General features: G+C 30.8%; 1 protein-coding gene across 1 annotated transcript; it reads right to left on the bottom strand.

Annotated features, from left to right (window-relative positions):
* Window positions 1-675: 675 nt before the first annotated feature.
* LOC129962649 (clotting factor G beta subunit-like) lies at window positions 676-20,736 on the bottom strand. Its single transcript, XM_056076532.1, has 7 exons — window positions 20,319-20,736; window positions 16,932-17,330; window positions 14,814-14,959; window positions 10,647-10,747; window positions 8,896-9,143; window positions 6,341-6,507; window positions 676-953 (listed from the first exon to the last, which is right to left on the bottom strand). The coding sequence occupies exons 1-7, from the start codon at window positions 20,344-20,346 to the stop codon at window positions 723-725; spliced, it is 1,320 nt and encodes a 439-aa protein (XP_055932507.1). The 5' UTR covers window positions 20,347-20,736; the 3' UTR covers window positions 676-722.
* Window positions 20,737-20,962: the final 226 nt, after the last annotated feature.

Here is a 20,962-nt window from a genome sequence, read left to right as displayed (position 1 = left end):
ATCGTCCTAAATGTAATTAAATGTGCGTTCTAAAATAGTAGTGATTTCTGAGTCCTACATTTATACAATTCTGCTATTATATATTTTTTTACATAAATAGTTGTTTATACAAAGTTATTGTTTATGAAATACATTGAAGTAAACCTAAATTAAATTGCTGAGTGCATATAAAACAATTTGTTTATTTTCATTACAAAGAGTTATTTTTATTACAAATACTCAATCCATGAACTTATTTTCAGTTTTGCAACTTTCTTTATATTTACTTTTTTATTTGCTACCAATTAAAAATCGTCCTTGTTTTGTTATATAATTCAACAAATTTGTTGTTTGTGTACTGATTTTTCTTTTGTAAATTTGGAAAAAGATTAACACACACATTGCAAAATATTACGGAAATTTAGCAAAAAATAGTTTATCACAGGCATTGCAAAATTTAGATTGGTTGAACAAACCAATTTAATGATGTGGTGTTAAATGAGTTTCTTATTCTTGTTTAATCGGTAAATTAAACATCTTAATTAACCTGTAAAATAGTTAAAGGAATTCAATTACGGATTTGGGGCGCTAAGAACTATTTATTTGTAAAATATAACCAGATTTCATTTTACTGTCTATTATATATATATATATATATGGTGAGTAGATGAATAGTATCTAATCTGAGACATCTAATGAAAAAAAAATCACTATTTATTATGTCCGTTTTGAAATAATTCCTATCATTTTGCTGTAGAAAATGCGGCTGGATTGTAAGGTACAATTATAGGTCCAACCCAACTTTTTTTGATATATTCATCAATATGTTTCCTTATCCACGGGAGATAAGCCTCAACCTTAGTGTAGACTCCCGGAAAACCTGGTTCTGCACAGCGAAAGCCGAAGGAAATGATGCCCACCAGTGCCCATCTGTCCTTAGTGTACTCTCGGAGCAATGGGCCTCCAGAATCACCCTGAAATTGAAACAGAATTAATTGAGATTTATATACGAAAATCTAATAACAATATGATATTCATAAATTATTTTTACAATTTAAAAATTGTAACAGTGTTACGAGTTTATAATATTGCTTCATTACGCAGTAGGTGTTGGTAATTAAGATAATTCTACATATATATATGGCTGCTGAATGAATGTCATGTCAAGGACCCATGGCCTTGGTGAAAATAAATGAAGGATCCAGAATATCCCAGAATCTTGGCGATAGTATCATTAGGATTCAAGTTTCTGCGTTTGTTCTAGAATATTCGATGCGCTGTCAGAGAGACTATAAAAAGTTATTCGAAAGACGGAATCGAAAGAGGAGCCTAGCAATGGTTAATGAGTGTAGCCAGATGTGAGTAGTTGAGGCGATGTCTCTCTTTCGAGTATTGATATCCTGAGAATTTTTTTGAGCATTGCGTGCTGTTATTATTGCTCGTTACTAATATTTTGCTTATGTGTTACTGTTTATTGTAAATACTATTCTTGTACACATTATGTTTATGTTTTGTGTGTTGTGTTAAATCGTCTTTGTTAAATCTGAGCCAGTTGAACTTTTCATTCTACGAAGACAGTTGCAGATTTTTCCATAACAAACGATATTCAACGAGTGACACGTACACCCCATATTTTTTCACTAAATGATGCAGACTAGAGAGAAAATAAAAACAACTGTGCAAGCCACTGGTGAAAGTGCAGCGTGTAGTCTGATTCACAGAGACTATGGAAAATAATGGAGCAGACATGGGAAAAAAAAAAAAAAACCCTGAACATCGACATTGTCCGGCTACTAAGCGTTCACGCATTATCGTATGTAGTTCAAGAAGACAAAATTTTTCGTGTTATTTTTTCATATGTTGAAAAGCGTTATATACTATATAAAAGTATATAAAAGTTATTAAAATCTGAAATTGTAAAGATAATACATGTACACCTTTCTTTTGCCAAAATCTAAAATAATCGCTCATAAAGGATTTAAAAGAGATTTATGAGACTGAAATGTCATGAACTCACCAATCATAACATTAATTTTTGAATTAGTGAATACCTAAGTCGTAGAATGATCGTTTGTTTGATATTCTTGTGGTATAAAAGTTATTATTTAATGCCAGTTATTTTTCAAAAATAATTTTAATAATCCAACAACATTCATACTTTAACGAAAAAAATTCATTATTTTTATTCATTTGAAAAAAATAATTGCAGATAACAGTTCTTGAATGCCATAATTTAAAGAATCTGGTGATAGTAGATTCCATATTCAAGTCTTGTATACATAATGGAATGCGTATAAATGGTTCATATAAATAATGGTCTTATTATAAACAATGCAACAATGAGAGACTTTAAAGCCTATTTTAAATGTATTTCCATAGGAAGAAAAATTTGCAAAATCTTATTCAAGGGATGTTGAATAGAAGAAAATATTAAGATTTTCTGAGAACAATATCATGTTATTTACTGTTATCTATATGTTGTTTATTTACTGTTATATATATATAAAATACGAGTGAATGCATATTCAAAGCATATTTTAGAGCTTTTTGATATATAAATTAGATATTCTGTAACCGACATATAATTGCAAAAAATTGAAAAAAAAGTAGACAATTAACATTTAAAATTTTGTATTTTTGAAGGAATGTGATAAAATGACACACATGTGTAATGAACAAGTTACATCACAGTGGTACTGATATTTCATTTTCAAGAACATATGTCACAAGAAAGAACAAAATAACGAATCAACTCGAAGCAAATCTTTTGCTTAAGAAGCATATGATGTTAAGAATTCAGTTAATCACGTGATCTTCCTGGGTGGAACTAGCTGCCAATCATGTATCACGTGGTCTCCCTGTTGTTGTTTAGAATATATTTTTTTTCCAGTAGAAGCGAACTGGACACCTGTACTAGGAGGAGTGTTATCTCTGCTCTCGGTTCTCCCTCTCCCGAGAAAGTTGATGTGTAGTTCTCTAGGTCTTCTATACTTTGGCGTAATCATGTGCCTTTTGTTGTTGATGTTACCAATAAACCCCATAAAAGACAACCTGTGTCTTCAAGTCTTTTCACCCAGACCACAATCTTCACTATCAAATGAATTATTGTGCAATCAAGAAACGCAACGATAATTTATTTTCATATGACATTTTTTAAAGTTTATAAGAATTAAGCTACTGATGTGATTTATATATATGAATCTTAATACTATTGATATCAAAAAATAAATAGAATATACAGAATAAATAAGTTTTAAATATAATTGTGGTAATGCATGAATATTATTGTTTTCGTGCGTTTCACTTTGTGCTTTAAAATCAGAGAATATTTTTTGTACCTCTATGTAATTATAATTTCTATAATTTTAAATTTAAAAATGACTATTGATTATTTTTGTTTGTTCGAAGAGGAATTCCGTTTTCCCTCAACGCTGGACGTAATTATATTTTTTCACAATCAACTTCAAACTTAAGTCGCATTGTCGTTGCATATTTTGACAGCTGATATAACAGGATTTGTTTGTAAAAAAGTTAGTTTGATTCGGCACGATAGTTTTTGTTTGACGCTCTATCATGTACATAAAATCGAAACTAGCATTTTCGGCACATTTTACTTTTTTACTATCGAAAAGGTAAAAATGCTGTTTAAGCAAGAAAATGAAAATCATTCGATGTGTATGGAGAGAATGTATCTACAAAATGCAAGTACCAAAAATGGTTTGCAAAATTTTGTCCAGGCAATTTGATGCTGAAGAGGCACAATATTCTGAAAAGACAGTTGAACTGATGGCGGCAAAATTAAGTTGCTGATTAATGTTAATAACATGAATCAGCGTTTTTATAATAATATAAGGCGTCGAATACAGCCTGAGTAAAAACTTTAAGGCCAGTAAAAATTTTTGAGAAAATGGAAACATATAAACTGAGGAATTAAAATACCATTTGATTGATAATTATTGAGCTTAAATAAAAGTAAAAAAAGTAGAAAAATTAATTTGCAAATATTTTATTATTAGAAAATATTACAGAACACACAGATGAATATTTGGGCCTGAGTAAAAACTTTAAGGCCAACATAGAAAATAACATATAAGAAAAAAAATTACAAATTCTTAGAAGGTTGTGTAGGAGCCATTTCTTCGAATTACTTCAAATATTCTTGTTTTCATGGATGAAACGAGTTTTTGACAAAGGGTGGGGTTGGTTTTATACCATTCAACTTCGATAGTAAATTTCAGCTCTGTTGTTGATGTAAAATGTCTCCCATTTGCATAAACTCTTCTTGATAAGTCACCCCAAAGGTTCTCAATTGGGTTGAGGTCAGGTTATCTACCTGGCCGTTTCACAGTTTCAACATTGTTGACTTGGAACCAATTTTTTGTGCTGTTACTCGAATGAATCGATGCATTTGTCTTGCTGATATTTACAATTTTCTCCAGCAAGACATTCAGCATTTGGCAAAAGATGATTTGTTAGGACATTTTGGTATCCTTGTGAATTCATTCTACCTGAAACGAATGCAATTGAGCCCACACCATTGTAAGCAAAACAGGCCCAAGTCATGACAGACCCTCTACCTAATTGGCGCTTGGAGAATATTTCTTTTTCATTTCTTATATCATGCCAGTATAAATACCAGCCATCTGGTCCATCCAAATTACAATTTTTTTTCGTCAGAAAAAATAATTTCTATCCATTGGTTGTCCCAGGTCATGACTTTCTGGCCAAAGTTCAAACGCTCTATTTTGTGTCTCTGCAGTAACTGAGGCTTAGTCAATTTTGCTGTATAAGTGAACCTTCCAGACCTTCTAATTGTGTTATAAATCGTTTTTTGACAAACTTTTAAACCTGTCGTCGGAATCAGTTTCCTGGTTGAGTACTTTCCAGTAGATGCAAGTTGGCAAACTCTTCTTTCATCACGTGAGGACAAAGTTTTAGGTCTTCCCCCAGTATTCTTTTTACCATAATTGCCTTTCAATTTAAAAAAAATTGTTGACTACAGTCTTTGACCTTTCTATCTTTATCGCAATAGCACGACTACTCATTCCTGTTGAAGACAAAGCTTCGATCTGTCCTCTTTCACGATCAGTTAACTTCTGACCCTTCGCCATCTTCACAAAGATCACCAATACTTCGAATAAACGTATGACAAATATGAAAATTGCAGCGTTGTCACAAGCTAGTAGTTGCAATGGTAATTACACGATTATATTATATTTATTTCTTAAAAAATGACTGGTGGCCTTAAAGTTTTTACTCAGGCAGAAATACTAACTTTTTACATAACCACATGTTTCTCATAATTATGTATTTACAAATTATGTTTATGGCATTTATTTCTTATCAATGAACTTTAATAATTAATATTATTTGAATCCCTTTTATTTCATTTTACATTTTCTCAAAATTTTTTACTGGCCTTAAAGTTTTTACTCAGGCTGTAACAACTCTAGAGATCTCTGAAATATTAAATTTATTGCACTCAAACATTCATGATCGAGGGAAATGCCTTTGTTTAATTTCAAAACTAGACATATAGGCACCCATGTCCTTACAGAGATTTGTGATTTTCTTCTCAAATATATATATAAAAAAATTACCAATTTTCGAAGCGAACGTTTTCGAAATACTTTAAAAACCAATGTTAAAAAAAAAAAGGTGATGTTGTTTGTTTGATGGGTTTGCAAAGGAATCGGTTCCATTTTGAGTTTTTACGGGACAGCAGTGAATTCTGAATTAAAATCAATAATAATAATAATAAAAAAAAACTGTCATGAACGATATGAACGATCAAATTAAATGATTGACGATACAAATTAAATGTTATGATCATGAATGATACAAATTAAAGGATTTGCTCAAACAGAAAGAGTCAGAATTGATCAATAGGAAAGTTATAATGTTCCACCAAGATAATGTGAGACCTCATACAAGCTTAGCAACTCTCCAAAAGTTTGTGCAGCTTGGATGGGATCTACTTCTTCATACATCCATTCTCCAGATCGGGCATTTTTGGTTTATTACTTCTTACGAGCTTTACAAAATTTTTTAGAAGACTAACCTTTATTTCAAATGAGGACGTCAAAAATGACTTGAATCAGTTTTTTTGACGGTTAAAATCATACCTTTTATGAGCATGGAATTATATTATTGCTAGAAAGATGGCAAAAGATATTGAACCAAAATGGAAAATGTGCCATTCATTAAAATAGTTATTCATTGAAAGGAAAACGTCTTTTAATACCACCAAAGGGGGGGGGGGAACAAATAAAAAAAACGAAATTACTTTTCGAACATTTCGATGATAAAAATATATTTCAATATTAATAATATGCGTATGTAAAAAATGAAAGAAACATACCCTGCAAGAATCCACTTCACCTTTTTCGTGACCTGCGCAGATCATATTCTTTGTTATACCATTTGGAAACTGATTATTGGGTAATTTTTCGTAGTTCGAATTGCAATCTCGGTTTCTAACAATTGATATACCGTGAGCCTCTTGTAATGTCCTAGTGCTTCGACCACCTACAAAGTACAAATTTACAGTAATTGATTGAATTTTACTGATTCATTCAGATTCTAAAAGGATAATCAATCATTATGAATAAAACTAAGAATAAAAAAGTTATGTATACTTTCAACTGAAAATGAATGAAGGAAAGAAATAATATTAATCTTGCCGTTCTGAATTTTACTTTTCTTTTAATAGTAATATATGCAGGGCAGGATTAAACACTTTAGGGGCATCTCAGGCAACAAAAATCTCGGGACTCTTTCCCTCCTCCGAAATTTAAAAACTCAATTTTTTTTATTGATTTTAATTTCATCTTCATACAAGCAGTAAATAGCAAATTTTTACAAACTAAAATAGAAAAATGCATACTTTGCAGATCTAAAAAATCGTTTTCAGTTACATAGCGAATAAAAAATGCTCAACTGAAATTTAAAAGTAATTTTAACCCAAATAATTAAAAAAAAAGAGGCATGGTTTATTGGTCAATGATAAAAACAAGATGTTCTACTGGCATAGGGAGGGCAAGTGGCGCCAGGAGCGTAGCACGATTTTTTCACCTATTCCTGACCATCAAAGTAATCCACATAGGTTTAGAAAGTGTAAACGGCTCTATGATGCTGTCATTATCTTTAGCAACCTTTAGATATTTCAGTTGAAAAGGAGACATAAAGGTACAAATGATTTACTCATGGCATCCACCCCCTGAGAGTACATCTATACCCTCTTTCCCCTCTGTTTCTTATGCTCCAGGGTTGTCATCTATTCTGCAACCATTCAGCATTAAAGCAATTTGACATTAAGTATCCACGGATAGTGTATCATGCTTTAAATTGAAATCATCCATCATGATACATTAGCATAGCACGAGTTTTTTTTTCACTTCCGACCAATTCTAAGTAATCAATAATGATTTAGCAAGCGTGAATGGCTCACAGACCATGGCATTATCTTTAGCACCCTCTAGATATTTCATTTTAAACCTCTAGATTCTTTTTTTTTCCATTTTATATACGTAAAGGTACAATTGATTTACTCATGGCGTCCACACCCAGAGAGTACTTTGTCCTCTGTTCCTTATACCACTGAACCGTCATCTACTCTGCAAACATCGACCATTACTGCGATTTGATATTTAAGTATTCATGAACAGTTTACTTAAATGCTTGCAAGTGAAGTCTCCAGCTTCTTCTTCTAATAACGGAATCAAACAAATGTGTTGAATATCCAAATAAATTCATGGCTGTTTTATTGAATTGATTTTTTAGAATATTTGTCGAAATCAAATTGAATCAAAGGTAGAGTGGCAAATGCAGACAGACTTAGACGCACTTAGTGACACACTTAGATGACACATACTTAGTTTCAAATGCAGCCACCTTCAGAAAACTGAAGAAATCAACTCTAGATACTCCCTATAACGAGAAGACGAAAGACTTCTTAAAGTGTTGTAACGATTTCATTAATAACAAACTGAGTAACAGAGCGACTTTTATTATTTAATTATTATTTCGGCTCGAATTAAGCAAATGGTTTGAATAGTTAGAAGCTTCGGGCAAAGCCCTTAAGGGGTCTTTAAACAATGTATGTTTCACACCATTTTTTAGTATTTCAATTTTCAAAACCAGAATATTTTTATTTTTATTATTTTAATCTTTACAAAAGCAGCTTTTAAATGATAAATATTGTAACTGATTTAAATAATAAAACGCTCTTCATGGAAATAGGTTTCAGTAATTCTTATACAAGACAACTTCAAGTTAATTTTAAACAAAATGGTGGAAAAAGGAAATGGTGGAAAGTTTTAAACAAAATCTCAACATTTCAATACAATGTTTATAGAAGCCGTTGACATGCAAAATTCAATCAACTGCAGAAGAGATTGTGCCAGAACAATTTGAAACCATCTTATTCTGAAATTTAAGTTAGTCTTGATTTTAAGTTGAATAAATTTGAATTCATGGTGCTTGTAAATCAAATAAAAATGTAAAATTAGATTGCTTTGAAAATATACCTCCCTCTGAAAAAAAATACCTTTGGGTCCCCAAATAGTTGTCTGTTTGATAAACATTGCCTTATAGGATGATGAGTGCTCGTAAAATATTTCACCTTCTAAAATACTTAACGAATTTTCATTCACTCCGATTCATAGAATGATACTCTTAGTTGTTTTGTTGAGACAAAAAAGTCCTTCAAAATTGATATATCCTTTCGTAAACATCCGGGAATTTTACGATATGTCAGCTATCCGTAATACGGTTAGTTATTCTATTTAGAATTTATAATTATCTCATAAAATGTAATTTTTTTAGTTATATTTTAGAATTTTTTTACCAATCTTACGTGGAAGAATTCGAGTTAAATAGCTATAAACATCAAAAAATTTTCTGTCATAAACTTACCAAAAGATAATTGCCCCCAGCCTAGTACCGTTACATTGTCACCGTGTTTTAAATTATCTTCTTCTGGTACGCAGATCGCAATTGCGTCATTCGGTACTCTTTCTTTGAGACGTATGAGTGCAATATCATCATAGTAAAGGCCGGGTTGATAGTTTTCATGTGCCTTTATTTCGTCAATTTCGTAACTCGGATTTGATGCCATTAAATCAACTTCACCGATTTTGACCGTATACTGACTGGTGTTTAACCTGAAAGAAACGTTCTTAGTATAGACAATTGTTACATTTTTTCTGTTGCATTAAAAAAATTATTTTTATTTAAAATATTGTTTTGCGTTTTAGTAGTGTTTTTAAATTTTTCATGACCCAAATTTTAGATAATATAGCGTTCACTTTTAATTGCTATTACTTATATTTACATTCACAAAATTGATAAAATATATCTTAGGAAAACAAGATATATCTTAGAGTTAAATAATGACGAGTTAAACATTCTGCATTGCAGTAAAACTGGTATATTCTCATAAAAAAGAGTATATACCTAAAAATGAATTAAATTGTAGATTTTTTAGTTTTAATGAGCTTTTTAAGATGTGCTATACATTTTTAATTTTGCATCCTTTCCTTGCCTTCTGTTGTACCTGACTGTAAAAATTTATTCTGATTCCAATAAATATTTTTTTTTAGAATTCAGTGTGTTTCATTTTTTAATAAGCACAATTACTACTTCATATTCATTTCTGATAAAAAATTAAAAATAGTCCACCGTCTATTAAAGAATTATAAACAATCAAAATTTTTTGCTGTGAAGTAAATAAAGCAAATATATCTCTAAATTTTGTGAGCGTTGTGAAATTATAGGATTTTGATGCACAAAACAACAACATGGTCTTGAATAAATTTCAGCAATCTATATTTGTGATATGGTTTGATATCCTGCCGCACACATAATCCTGCATTAAAAAAATTTGATTACAAAGTTATGTATTAGTATTATGCATCGAAATAAGCTTTAAATAATAATTTTTGAAGTTTAGTATCAGAGCTTGAATGAATTTTCAATAATCACAAAACCTATGGAATTAAAATGTATCACTTTGCTCCATTATCAGAACGCTATTTGTATATTTATTTCTTTTATGTTTAATAAAGTTTACAAATACATTTTATTTACTGAAACATGTGATTAATATTTAATATATTGTAACGAAACTTGTTCTAACATGGCGCGGGCTCAATGGTAATATGCTATGAACTGAAAGCGACAGGTCGCAAGTTCGTAATTGGCTGCAGGCAAGTTGCCTAAGAATTGTTTTGTTATTGATTTACTTTCTGTTATTTCTCGTTTGTTCTAGAATGTTCTTATAATTTCTGTATCTTTCTAAATCTGGAAGTTTCGAGTCACTTCGTCTTGTGGATAAAAACAGATGTAAGGTTTAGTTCCTTGAATAAAGTCCCGAGGTGAGATTAGCGAGTGTTATCTTTGACTTTAAGTAACACACTGTTTATCTACGCTTCATACTCGCGACAATATTTTATTGACTAATATTTGAGCATTTAATCGATTCAATATATGCCATACATATAATTTTATAACAGTATATCTTTTTGAAAATTTTGGTTATGCTGCAGAAGTAATAACAGAGAATCAGGAGATGAGGGAATCATGTGCTTTTGAATTTGAATGTTATTAAACTGTTAATCACAATAGTATGTTGATTTAAATGAGTAAAAAAATAAAGCTTTAACTACCCTCTGGGATCAAAGCAATGGGCAGCTGTCAGAATGTGCATGTCGTCTATGACAGTTCCACCACAAAACGGTCTCTGAGCGTTCCTGTTATATATTCCAGCCTACAATAAAAGAATGTAAAATATAATATTTCAAGGTATTCAAAATCTAACGTGCAAACTGTTAGAAAAGAGAGAACACACGGACAAGTCAAAATTGCATCAGAAAGCCTGAGCGGAAATACTAACCGGGTGAGGTAGAAGGCTTCGCTTTCCAGCTTTTTGGTTGTATTGATGATGTATGAGTTAGCTAATCTGAAATTCTAATTGAGGACGTTTAAAACTACGATCAATGAGACGCTACGTAACCGATTTTATCGGAGGAGTACTTATCTGAGCTGCCAAATTTCGACAATATCTAGTAGCGTTTGTGACGGATGGGTATGAGCGAGGACAGAACCTGGGACCTTGTGGTTCGCAGTACAGTAACATGACCATGATACAAAAGCAATTGCTCGGGTAGCGAAGTTGTTAACTGGCTTATAAGCTATTCACCACACGTTCAAAAATTCTTATTTTGCTAATGTGAGATAAGTATAATAATAAGAAGAAAGGGTAAAAACACTGAAGTTAGGGTGATGTTTCCAGTTATTCATTCCTATGCAGTTCAGACTCCTTTCCGTGCTTTTGTCTTCCATAAATTTTGTATTCAGGATTTTGAATTACCTTATATATTTCTACATACATATTTAATAGTTTATTCAATATTACAGAACTTCATCAGTAAGTAGCATTTTTATGATTCATTGAAAAAGAGTTATAAAAGTAAATACTTCACGGTTTAGCTAATGACGAATATTCTTCCAGTTCTTATATATGCAAGTTGAGTAACAAAGATTTTTTGATATATATTTTTATATGCTTAAAAGTAGAACATTTTTTTATGTCTTACTTATTTTTCTTCTTGCCTCTAACTTAATGAAATGTTTAAATTCTGATAATGGTAATCTTGTAGCTACTGATTTACCGTTCTAGTAAGTTAAGTGTATTTTAAGTGATCGAATCATTGAGAACAGAATTTCACAATTCATCGCAAGTTTCTTAAATTTAATTTACCCGCGAAATTACACCTCTGCTATGTTTTTTCATTAAGAAGACCGATGCAGAAAATGAGTCGATAAAATATGCTACCAATGTTCCCTGGCGCCATCTAAGAAATAACAAGTTAACTAAAATTGTAGATGACTTGCTAAGAGAATACCGTGATATTAATCTCGTTCTAAAAACACACAAGAATTTTTAAGATTGGTTGCTATAAATATCATAAATCATGGCGACTGATAAAGAACAATATTCAAGCACTCATTTAATTAGAATCTCATTGGAAATTTCTTAATCGTGAAGCAGAGAATGCTGCTAAAATATCGTGATTGTTAAATATGTAATAGGCAGGAATTACGCTTTTATTTAATTTTATTTTCGTTATCCACGTTTATCAAATCGTCGCCAATGAATACTGACATGTGCAAAAGTAGAATGCGGTTTAGTCTTTCAGCATTTCCACAAAAATTTTGCAAAATTAAATTGATTTAAAAACATTTTTTTAAAATACAGTGTGTACATTTATTAGTGTAATAGAAATATCAATTTTTAATTTTTAAATTTTTATTATTCAATTTATAATTTATTATTTTAAATGTTAAGTCATCTTGAAATAAATTCATCTCTCATTTATTAAAAGGTAATACAAGATACATGAAATCAAAATTTAATAAAATTATTCAATTAAAGGATAATTAGAGCCAGAAAAGTTTAAAATAGGGTATTATCTTTGAAAATGAAAATGCGAACAAATTAAAAAATATAAACCTTTAGCACATCAGGAAGTTGACGAAAAAGTCTTGACAAATACGAAAATAAATAAATAAACCAAATCAAATATTCTGCTAAATAAGATAAACTGAATCTTTTCGAGAAAAGGACGAACTTTGTCCAATGAACTTTCAAAAAGTGAATATTTATTGAAAACAGTTTAGTCTTAGTACAGCTTAATTTAGCGAAAAATACTTTTCATAAGTTTTTTCTGAGGCATAACTTTATCTCTGTCTGTGTTGAAAGAAGAGATTATTTAATTTGCTTGATTAATACCATGTTTGATACTAAATTACGTGAGAGAATATTGGGAAAACATTCAGGAAACACAACAATTTTCTGCTCAAACATTAATTCAGCCCACTAGTTTTCCTTGGAAATCAAGTTAACAAGGCAATGAAATTCGAATAACAAATCAGTATACCTTTTTTTTTTGTATTTTAACTCGATTCGATTAAAATAATCATTTTGTTTTCCCGAAAAACCTGTTTCGGGCATTTCTTTTTAAAAATATTTTATTACGTGTTTCTCTGCAAGATATATAACATCTCTCTAGGAATTTCTTTCGAAAAATGAATAGAAATTCTTATTTTAAGAAATAACTTGCACTTTTTAATGTGTTTAATTTTTTCTAACGATTACTCTGCAATGAATAAAACTAAATATTCGAGTACAGATATCTTGCAAAATAATAACTTTTTCCATTCATACTATTTATATAGGCAAGTAAATAGTGAATACAAAACAAGTTATTATATAAAAGAAAATCTACACAGAAACGTATTATTTGCTTTCAGTTTCAAATAGAAATGTCGATAACTGAATAGGTAACAATCAAATATTCCATTACCCTGGCTTAGCCGTTAATGACTGTCTGTTCAACAGTTTTTTGAATCTCGTCCCTGGAAGGAGTTGAGAATCAAGACAAAATATCTTTAATAAATTAAATTCATAGTGTAAAACTTATACAAAGTCTAAAATTCTTTTTGCACGAATATGACGTTGTCACAAGAGTTTACATTTTAGTTATTTTTGTTTTCATAATTCTATGTTGCAGTCTTCCTCTGTCTTAATCTATCGTCGTGTCTTGCATGTAGCATGACTAAATCAGAAGGAGTAGTCCCTCTGAAACGTTCTCGTATACTTCTTGATATAAATGAGCAATCCCCCCCCCTTCCCTCATATGAAAACTGTGGACTTAGGCAAAGGCGTTAGTACAACGTGTGTTCAAAATTTTATCACAAAGAATTCGGGACAGGAGGAAGGCGGGAGGCAGGCAAGTCAAAGGAGTGTTTCTATCTTTCGACACTCGCGTGACAAGATTATGCGCATGAACATTTTGTACTTAGTAGTATAGTGGATGACTTTTAGATGTCTTTTTTTTTCTCGCTTGATTGAAATCGACATTTGATAGAAAACTGCAATTGATCATGCACCAAATTTCGTTTATCTAGATCGCTTCGTTTCTGAGTTATCGCCTTTACATGCATGGGAATATTAGGACACGGAAGCGGAGTTTGTTCAATTTGATACTAATTTGCACTTTAGATGTTAAAATAATGTACCAAATTTTATCTATTGAACTCTTTACTTAAAATACTTATCGTTTTAATTTGTATTCGAACAGCGAGATAGACAGACTTCCTCGGAGAAAATTTCGTTCTGTAATGAATAGACAGATAGTCCTTTAGCAGGGATAGAGAGAGAGAAAAAACATTAACTGACGGAAATGTAGCGTTGTTAAGATTTGTCTAAATTGTTCTGTGTTAATCGTGTTGTATCTAATTGTTTGTGACTGCAGTTCATTAGATCTTAAATCTAATTTTATTTGAGATAGCTGGCGTTTGTCTTTCTTAAATCACTCATTCGCCAATTGGTGCCACTCATTGGTGAATGAGTGATCACTCATTCACCAATGAGTGAAAGAAAGATCACTCATTCACCAACGTGTGGCTAATTTGTGATTTTGTGAATAACAGGATTTGACTAACAGAAACCTACAAATTTGGTGTATAGACCATATACCGAATTCCATTCATCTATCTCAAAGTATTTCAGAGCTACTGTGTTCACAGACATAATAATAATTCCAGAAATGTATTTTTCAGATTCCTACTGATCTGAAAGGGTAAATTCCTTTAAAATCTCGTGTTCACATTTTTCGGCAATATAAATGCTTTCTTTTGTACATTCTTCGTAAAAGTCACAATTGAAAGTAAAAATCATGCTTCATGTGGACTGTGATTATACCTCAATTTCTCATTTCATGAAGTACATATATTCTGAACCACTGCATTACAGTTTTTTAAATACTCACCATCCATGACCACTTTTGGTTGACAGGTGTGCCACCTACTACAACTATTTCCGTTCTTTCCGACGGATCTGGGGTAACATCGTCGATATTCCGGATTGCACTTTCTGGGATATCTGAAGAAGGATCTACCTCTCTAATACCGCAATCTAAAATAATAATAAAAAAAAACTGATTATATGCTTTTGTACTAAGATATAAATTATCACTTTTACCAAAGTATTTAAATTGTAAAATTATTAAATATATTTTGTTAATAATCATTTAAGAAATCTCAGTTTTTTGAAGTATCAGGGTTCATTGAACCACTGGTTAGCAGATAATATAGTTGTGATTTGTACAATGTAGCTATTATAGTGTGTCCCCTTGCATAGACTTTATCGGAGGAACGTCTTGTCATCGGCATTAGGTCTATTATGCAGGTAATACCACCATTACTGTATCTCAAGGAAATTGAGAATCTTCTTATTCCTGTATTTGAGATGACTGTCTTCTCGCCGGAAAGAGAATTAAAAGTATTATATAGTATTTTTCAATTAGTTTTAAGATTAAATAGGATTCCAGGTGACTTTGGATTGTATCAAAAGTGACCTAATGACCTTAATTTTAAAAAAAATGACTTTCTTTCGAAAAATTTTCTTTATGTTTCCAAAGAGAGGTAACCACAGCTTAAATATTCCGCCCTACCTAACTAAGGTATACGGATCAAATTTGAATGACCGAGTCACCACGCCAGCATCGACCGGAAATAAGATTGAGTCCTAAGAGCCCTCACCGGCCACGGTACAACCCTTCCCGTGTGAAGTACGTCCTGCCATTGTTGGAAGTAGCCGACCTTAACCATTTCTGTGCCTATCCGGGTGATGAGAAGCAACCACAATACCGGAAGCTTCTCTTCCGCATATCTGAGGTGCCCTCTGGTGGGAGCCGAAGAAAGATAAAGAAAATTCCGAGCTTTTATATAATCAAAGCTCGGAATTTTTTCTTATCTTTTTTTCGGAACAGTTTTAATGGAGTAAATGGTGTAAAACATGTTTTGGCAGATAGCTTCGTTATTATTGAGTATGTGAGTTCCTCAGAAAATATTTTCACGAAAAAATGAAAATTTTAAACAATTTGAATTATTTTAAAATTTAAAACAAAGAGATAATAAAAATGCTTATATTCTTCCTTCAAATATAAAAGATCATAATGGAATATATTCAAAAAAAATAAAGCACCCATTTAAATTCACAGATCAAATTGAGGCTCCGGAAATTTTATAAAACAAATAATTTTACTGAAGCTTTAATAATTTATTATTAAAGCAGTTAAGCTTTAATAATTTAAAGAAAAGGAACTAAATAAGAGAACAGAATAAAGAGCAGTCGACATATATCGAATTTCGCAATGTAAGGAAAAGAAGAAAGGGAGGAAGTTTCATTTCTTTTAAAATGGTTATAAGAAAGGACGTTCTGTTCAATTTTCAAATCAACAATTACGTTACAAAATTAGGAAAAATAATTGAAAATGATTTTATTTTATGAAATAATAAGTTTAATGTTTGTTTCTTTTAAGATTGGATTTTTTTCTTTTCTAATGGAGTTCAGATGTATATATGTTTTCTCTGAGAGCAAAATCACTTATAGCTTAAAAACAGAGATTGAATCTCAATATTTTATTTTATTTGTAATCGAATGACGATAAAATATTCTTATATTGTTGATGTTCTTTCTTTTTTATTCTTTTATGTTTTATTGTTATTCTTTCTTTATTTTATTTATCCACTTTGGGGCAATATGACCAGTTCTGGTCTAGCTCAGTGGAACATAAACAAGTGGAACAGGCGTTATACTAAAGCAAGAAATATATTTAAAACAGAACAATTTTGTCGTATTAACGTCTTCCATCATTTTAATAACCAAAGGGGAAATATTTTTCGCAAGTTCTCATGTACTATAGTCATGTTCAGATAATATTGTATATACATTAATTTATAATGAATTAAGTATATGCAACCCTTAATTGTTAAATTTTATCCATGATTAAGAAAAATTACTAAGCATTAATAACAACTGATGCATAACTGAAGGGCAATATGTCTATTACAAAAAGAAATGTCTTTTTTAAAAACATTCGTACTTCCTGCACTAGTAAGGCTGACTTTCAGAGGTTTACTCTCTATGTCTGGCTGTATATTTACTGCATCGACAGGTGCTGATTTCTGTTCAATAGAAGGTGGTGCTTCTTCCCCAGAATCTTGAGATCCTTCTTCTGTTGCAGGAGTTTCATCTTCTGAAGGGAATAAATCATCGTCATCATGCAATTGTTCTTGATGAATATAGCGAGGGCAGCACACTAGTGGCGTCCTATACGACCATCCGCATATCTTGGGCTGAATACCTGCATTGAATAAAGTCCAGGCAGCTGGACAATGTGTAATAACGCAGCAACTGTAATCCTGTGGAGGACATTGGCTTATTTTCTGATTCTCATAATGCACTCGTCGACCGACAGCCACCAAGGCATAAGCCGTCAATACTAAAGAGAAGAAAAGAAAGCGATCAATAGTAATAATTGGATAAACATTCACTAATTTTTATGCATTAATCCTTATGCAAGAAATTACTTATCTAAGGAATATCTTTTAATATATAAGTACCAATTTTGATTCAGATATAGTTTAATTTTAGAGTTCTACTGGTTTCTTTCGCCACTTAATTTTTCTGACATAGTTTGACGATGCAGAAAAAGTTGCACATTAGAGAGAAATACGATAAAGCAATTTATACAGAATCTATAAAATTTTTTTCCTCTTGCTTGAAGTTAGATAATAGTAGTATTAAATTCTGGAAAATTGAATTTTGGGAGGACATTTCTCACCATGAGGAGGAAAATGGCAGTGAAATGATCACTCTAGATGGAAAGATGTAGATATTTTAGAACAATTACAATTTTTCATGGTTATGTGAATATTGTGCAGCAAATTTAACCACACCTTTATTAATAATAAATATGAATTGGTGTCTGTTGGCGCTACACAGTCCAGACCATTTGATATATAACTACCAAATGTGGCACATATATACTTTAGAGAATGTGCATTTTGGCTCAATTTTTGTAAAACTGTGATTAAAATTTTAATTACTTAAATTCAGAGAGTTTTTGAGACCCTCCTGTTATAACATCTAAAGATATTACTGAGCAATTATTACCATTTTTATTATTTATTTTAGAATTTCGTTATTATATTTTTGACGGTTATCAATTTTATTTTTGTACGAATAATTTTGATTGCTTCTGAAGAAATTGTTCACATGTATTTTTTCTATAGTTAAAAGCAAGGAAGGGAAAATAATATATATAATAAATACATATACGCAGGGTATAATATACAATAAAAAAACAAATATATAACAAAATAGAAATATAACAACAAAAATATAAGTGAAAGTCGAAAATAAACCAGAGAAAAGAAAAAGTGCCTTTTACATATGAAAAAAATGAAAGAAGTTCCGCTGTTTTACGATTTTTTTTCCCATTTTTACTATTGATTTATGGATATATATATGTTGAATTTACAACAATAAATTTGTGCGCCATTTACCTGAGAAATAAAAAATTAAAGATTAAGCACAGCATAACACAACATGAAACTAATGTTAAATGATGCAAACCGTTACGATTTCCAATCATTTTTGACTCTTGAATCGAGTGCCTTAAAATGGGCATTCGATTCTGAATGTAATGCCTAAAACAATGAATCATTTTCACAGTATCTAAATCACACTTTTATTGAGAAAATCCAAACCATTGCCATAGTTAACTAATCACGAGTCAAGTTCAAAATTCTATAGATGATATCATCTCAGAAATACACAATAATTGGAATACATATCCAAAATTCTAAGAAGTAATGACAAAAGTTTTTAAATGACAAATTTTTGAACGTAACCACGTAATTTCTTAACGATTTTTTAACTATTGTTTAAGGAATTGTTTTAAAAGAATACTCGAAATGATCAATGTTTTATCATTCTGAATGCGGGAAAGTCGCTATTCAATACTGTTGATAATTGCTGCAAAAATTTAAATTCCTGATAAAATAGAATCTATGCAGTTTTTTTTTTTCTTTTTTTACCCTTCTGTTTTTTCAACGCGCCACAAAAAGTCTAGATTAAAATCACAACAATCAATAATTAGACAGCTCAACTTTATTATGGAATGTTACTTACATTAAGGTGTAAGGCTTTTAAATAGCGTGTTAATGTTTATCAAATTTGAAATTTGAAAGTATATCATTAGAAGAGTCAAAAGACCAATCTTTGCAAAATCATTGAAATTTCTTTCACTCATCAATCTCGGTGAACTAGCTAGTCGCCAAAATGGCAAAACTAAATAACATATTCCATCTTCTGAAATATTATATTTAATAATTATAAACATCATTTTTAGCATATTTCATCCAAACTAACAAGCCCAAATAGTATAAGCAAAATGCGCTGCATTATTTTAATGTTGGAGTCATTTGCCTTTTTTTATTTTCTTGTATATGCAGCATACAAAGACGATGTAAATGCTAAAAAATTAACTCGAAATTTTGATGAATTGCTGTGTGCCAAAATTACTTGAACACGAGAAACACATTTTTGTAATTATGTTTGCCTGTCGAAAAATCAGAGGAAGTCTTGTTTACAACATAAAGGAAGTAGATGGATAACATTTAATACACAGACTTAACATATAAAATGTAGGTACTAGTTAAATTTGAAATTGAATTCTTCAAGGTATTGACTGCTTGTCTGACTGTCATTTCGTAAGAATGTAAAGGCGATGGTTCAAAAATGTATTGAGTTTGACAAATGAAATGTGGTTACGGTCTTTACACCAAATTTATTACATTTTGAACGAAATCTATTTAGTGGAAGTCTGTCTGTCTGTCCCAGTCGAGGGGAACACAATAATTGCACAATGTGAAGAACCAGATAGATAAAAGTCAATACCCAAATTTGCATTTAATAAAGTTTGAACCAAATTTGTCAATTTGATACAACAAACTATCAATATAAATCCTATTTTTATTAAAACAATGTAGCTTAAGTATCGTTTATGTTCAAAAATACTTTGTTGAAAGAACCCTAATCCTCAATTAATGCAAAAGAGATTTAAATACATTAATAAAAACTAACCAATAATCCCAAAAAAACTAGTTTATCGTTAAAGGTGGCTAGTATTAAATACATATAAGTAAATATATACATGTTAAAGACATTAACAAAATAATTATTTTAAATTTCAAAAGTCAGTGAAGAAGGAGAGTTAATCACGATCTTTAGATCTTAAAGTTCTGCTCAAATATTTAAAGACTTGGAATATAAAAATTAAGTTATTTTAATTATTAAAAACGGTAAAAATAGAATTTATACAAAGGAGAAATTCCACAATATTGAAAATTCTAATGCAAAATTAAGGTAAACACTTTTTACATTAAACAATCTCATTGCAAAATGAACGATAATTTGTACTTACTTAATAATTTTAGAAGTGACCAAAACATCCTTTATCTCTTTTTAACCGCCTTGTCCTTTGTTAGAAGAGAATGAGATGCCAACGGTTCGTCTTAGTCACCAGATAACTTCCAGATGTCCACTTTGGGTTTCTACAACAAGCGATTAAATTGCAGTTGTTATGTTGTGATGCCTCCTATGCAATGTTTTCTTTTTGATTTTTAGTTTTTTTCTAATTTAATGGGATTCTCTTCTCTCTTTTTTTTTTCTTATTTTTTTATCGCGAAGCCAATTGAACGGAAAAGAATTTCATGAAAAACCTGTTTTCTTGCTTTAAGTACGTACAATCGAATGAATGAAGGTTTTGTACGATAAAGTACGAGAGTGGCTTTTTCCAAATGTACTTACTTTGGTTTTTGGTGCGTTATTAAAGGTAAACGCTCGCATTCGTGTAATAGGAAGGAAGGAAAGTGAAATCTGTACAGAAACTCAAAATTTGTCACTATGCATTGATTTCTTTCTCTTTCCTTCCTTCCTTCGTACTTTCTGTTTGTTGTTGTAATAAAAACTATCTCGCAGATGTTTCTTGAAAATCTGTTCAATTTTGGTGGAAGTTCCGGGTTATAAGAAGAGATCTGTGGTGTTATAAATCATTACTTCATTCGT

The sequence above is a fragment of the Argiope bruennichi genome, chromosome 3 (assembly GCF_947563725.1).
Source record: "Argiope bruennichi chromosome 3, qqArgBrue1.1, whole genome shotgun sequence".
NCBI lineage: Eukaryota > Metazoa > Arthropoda > Arachnida > Araneae > Araneidae > Argiope > Argiope bruennichi.
This window is presented reverse-complemented; position numbering and strand designations above follow the sequence as displayed.

Coding starts and splice junctions, on each gene's coding strand:
- LOC129962649 (XM_056076532.1), bottom strand. CDS start 20,346: ATGTTTTGGTCACTTCTAAAATTATTAA. Junction 17,331..20,318: donor GTCACTTCTAAAATTATTAA/GTAAGTACAAAT, acceptor TCTTCTCTTTAG/TATTGACGGCTTATGCCTTG. Junction 10,748..14,813: donor ACCAAAAGTGGTCATGGATG/GTGAGTATTTAA, acceptor CTTTTATTGTAG/GCTGGAATATATAACAGGAA.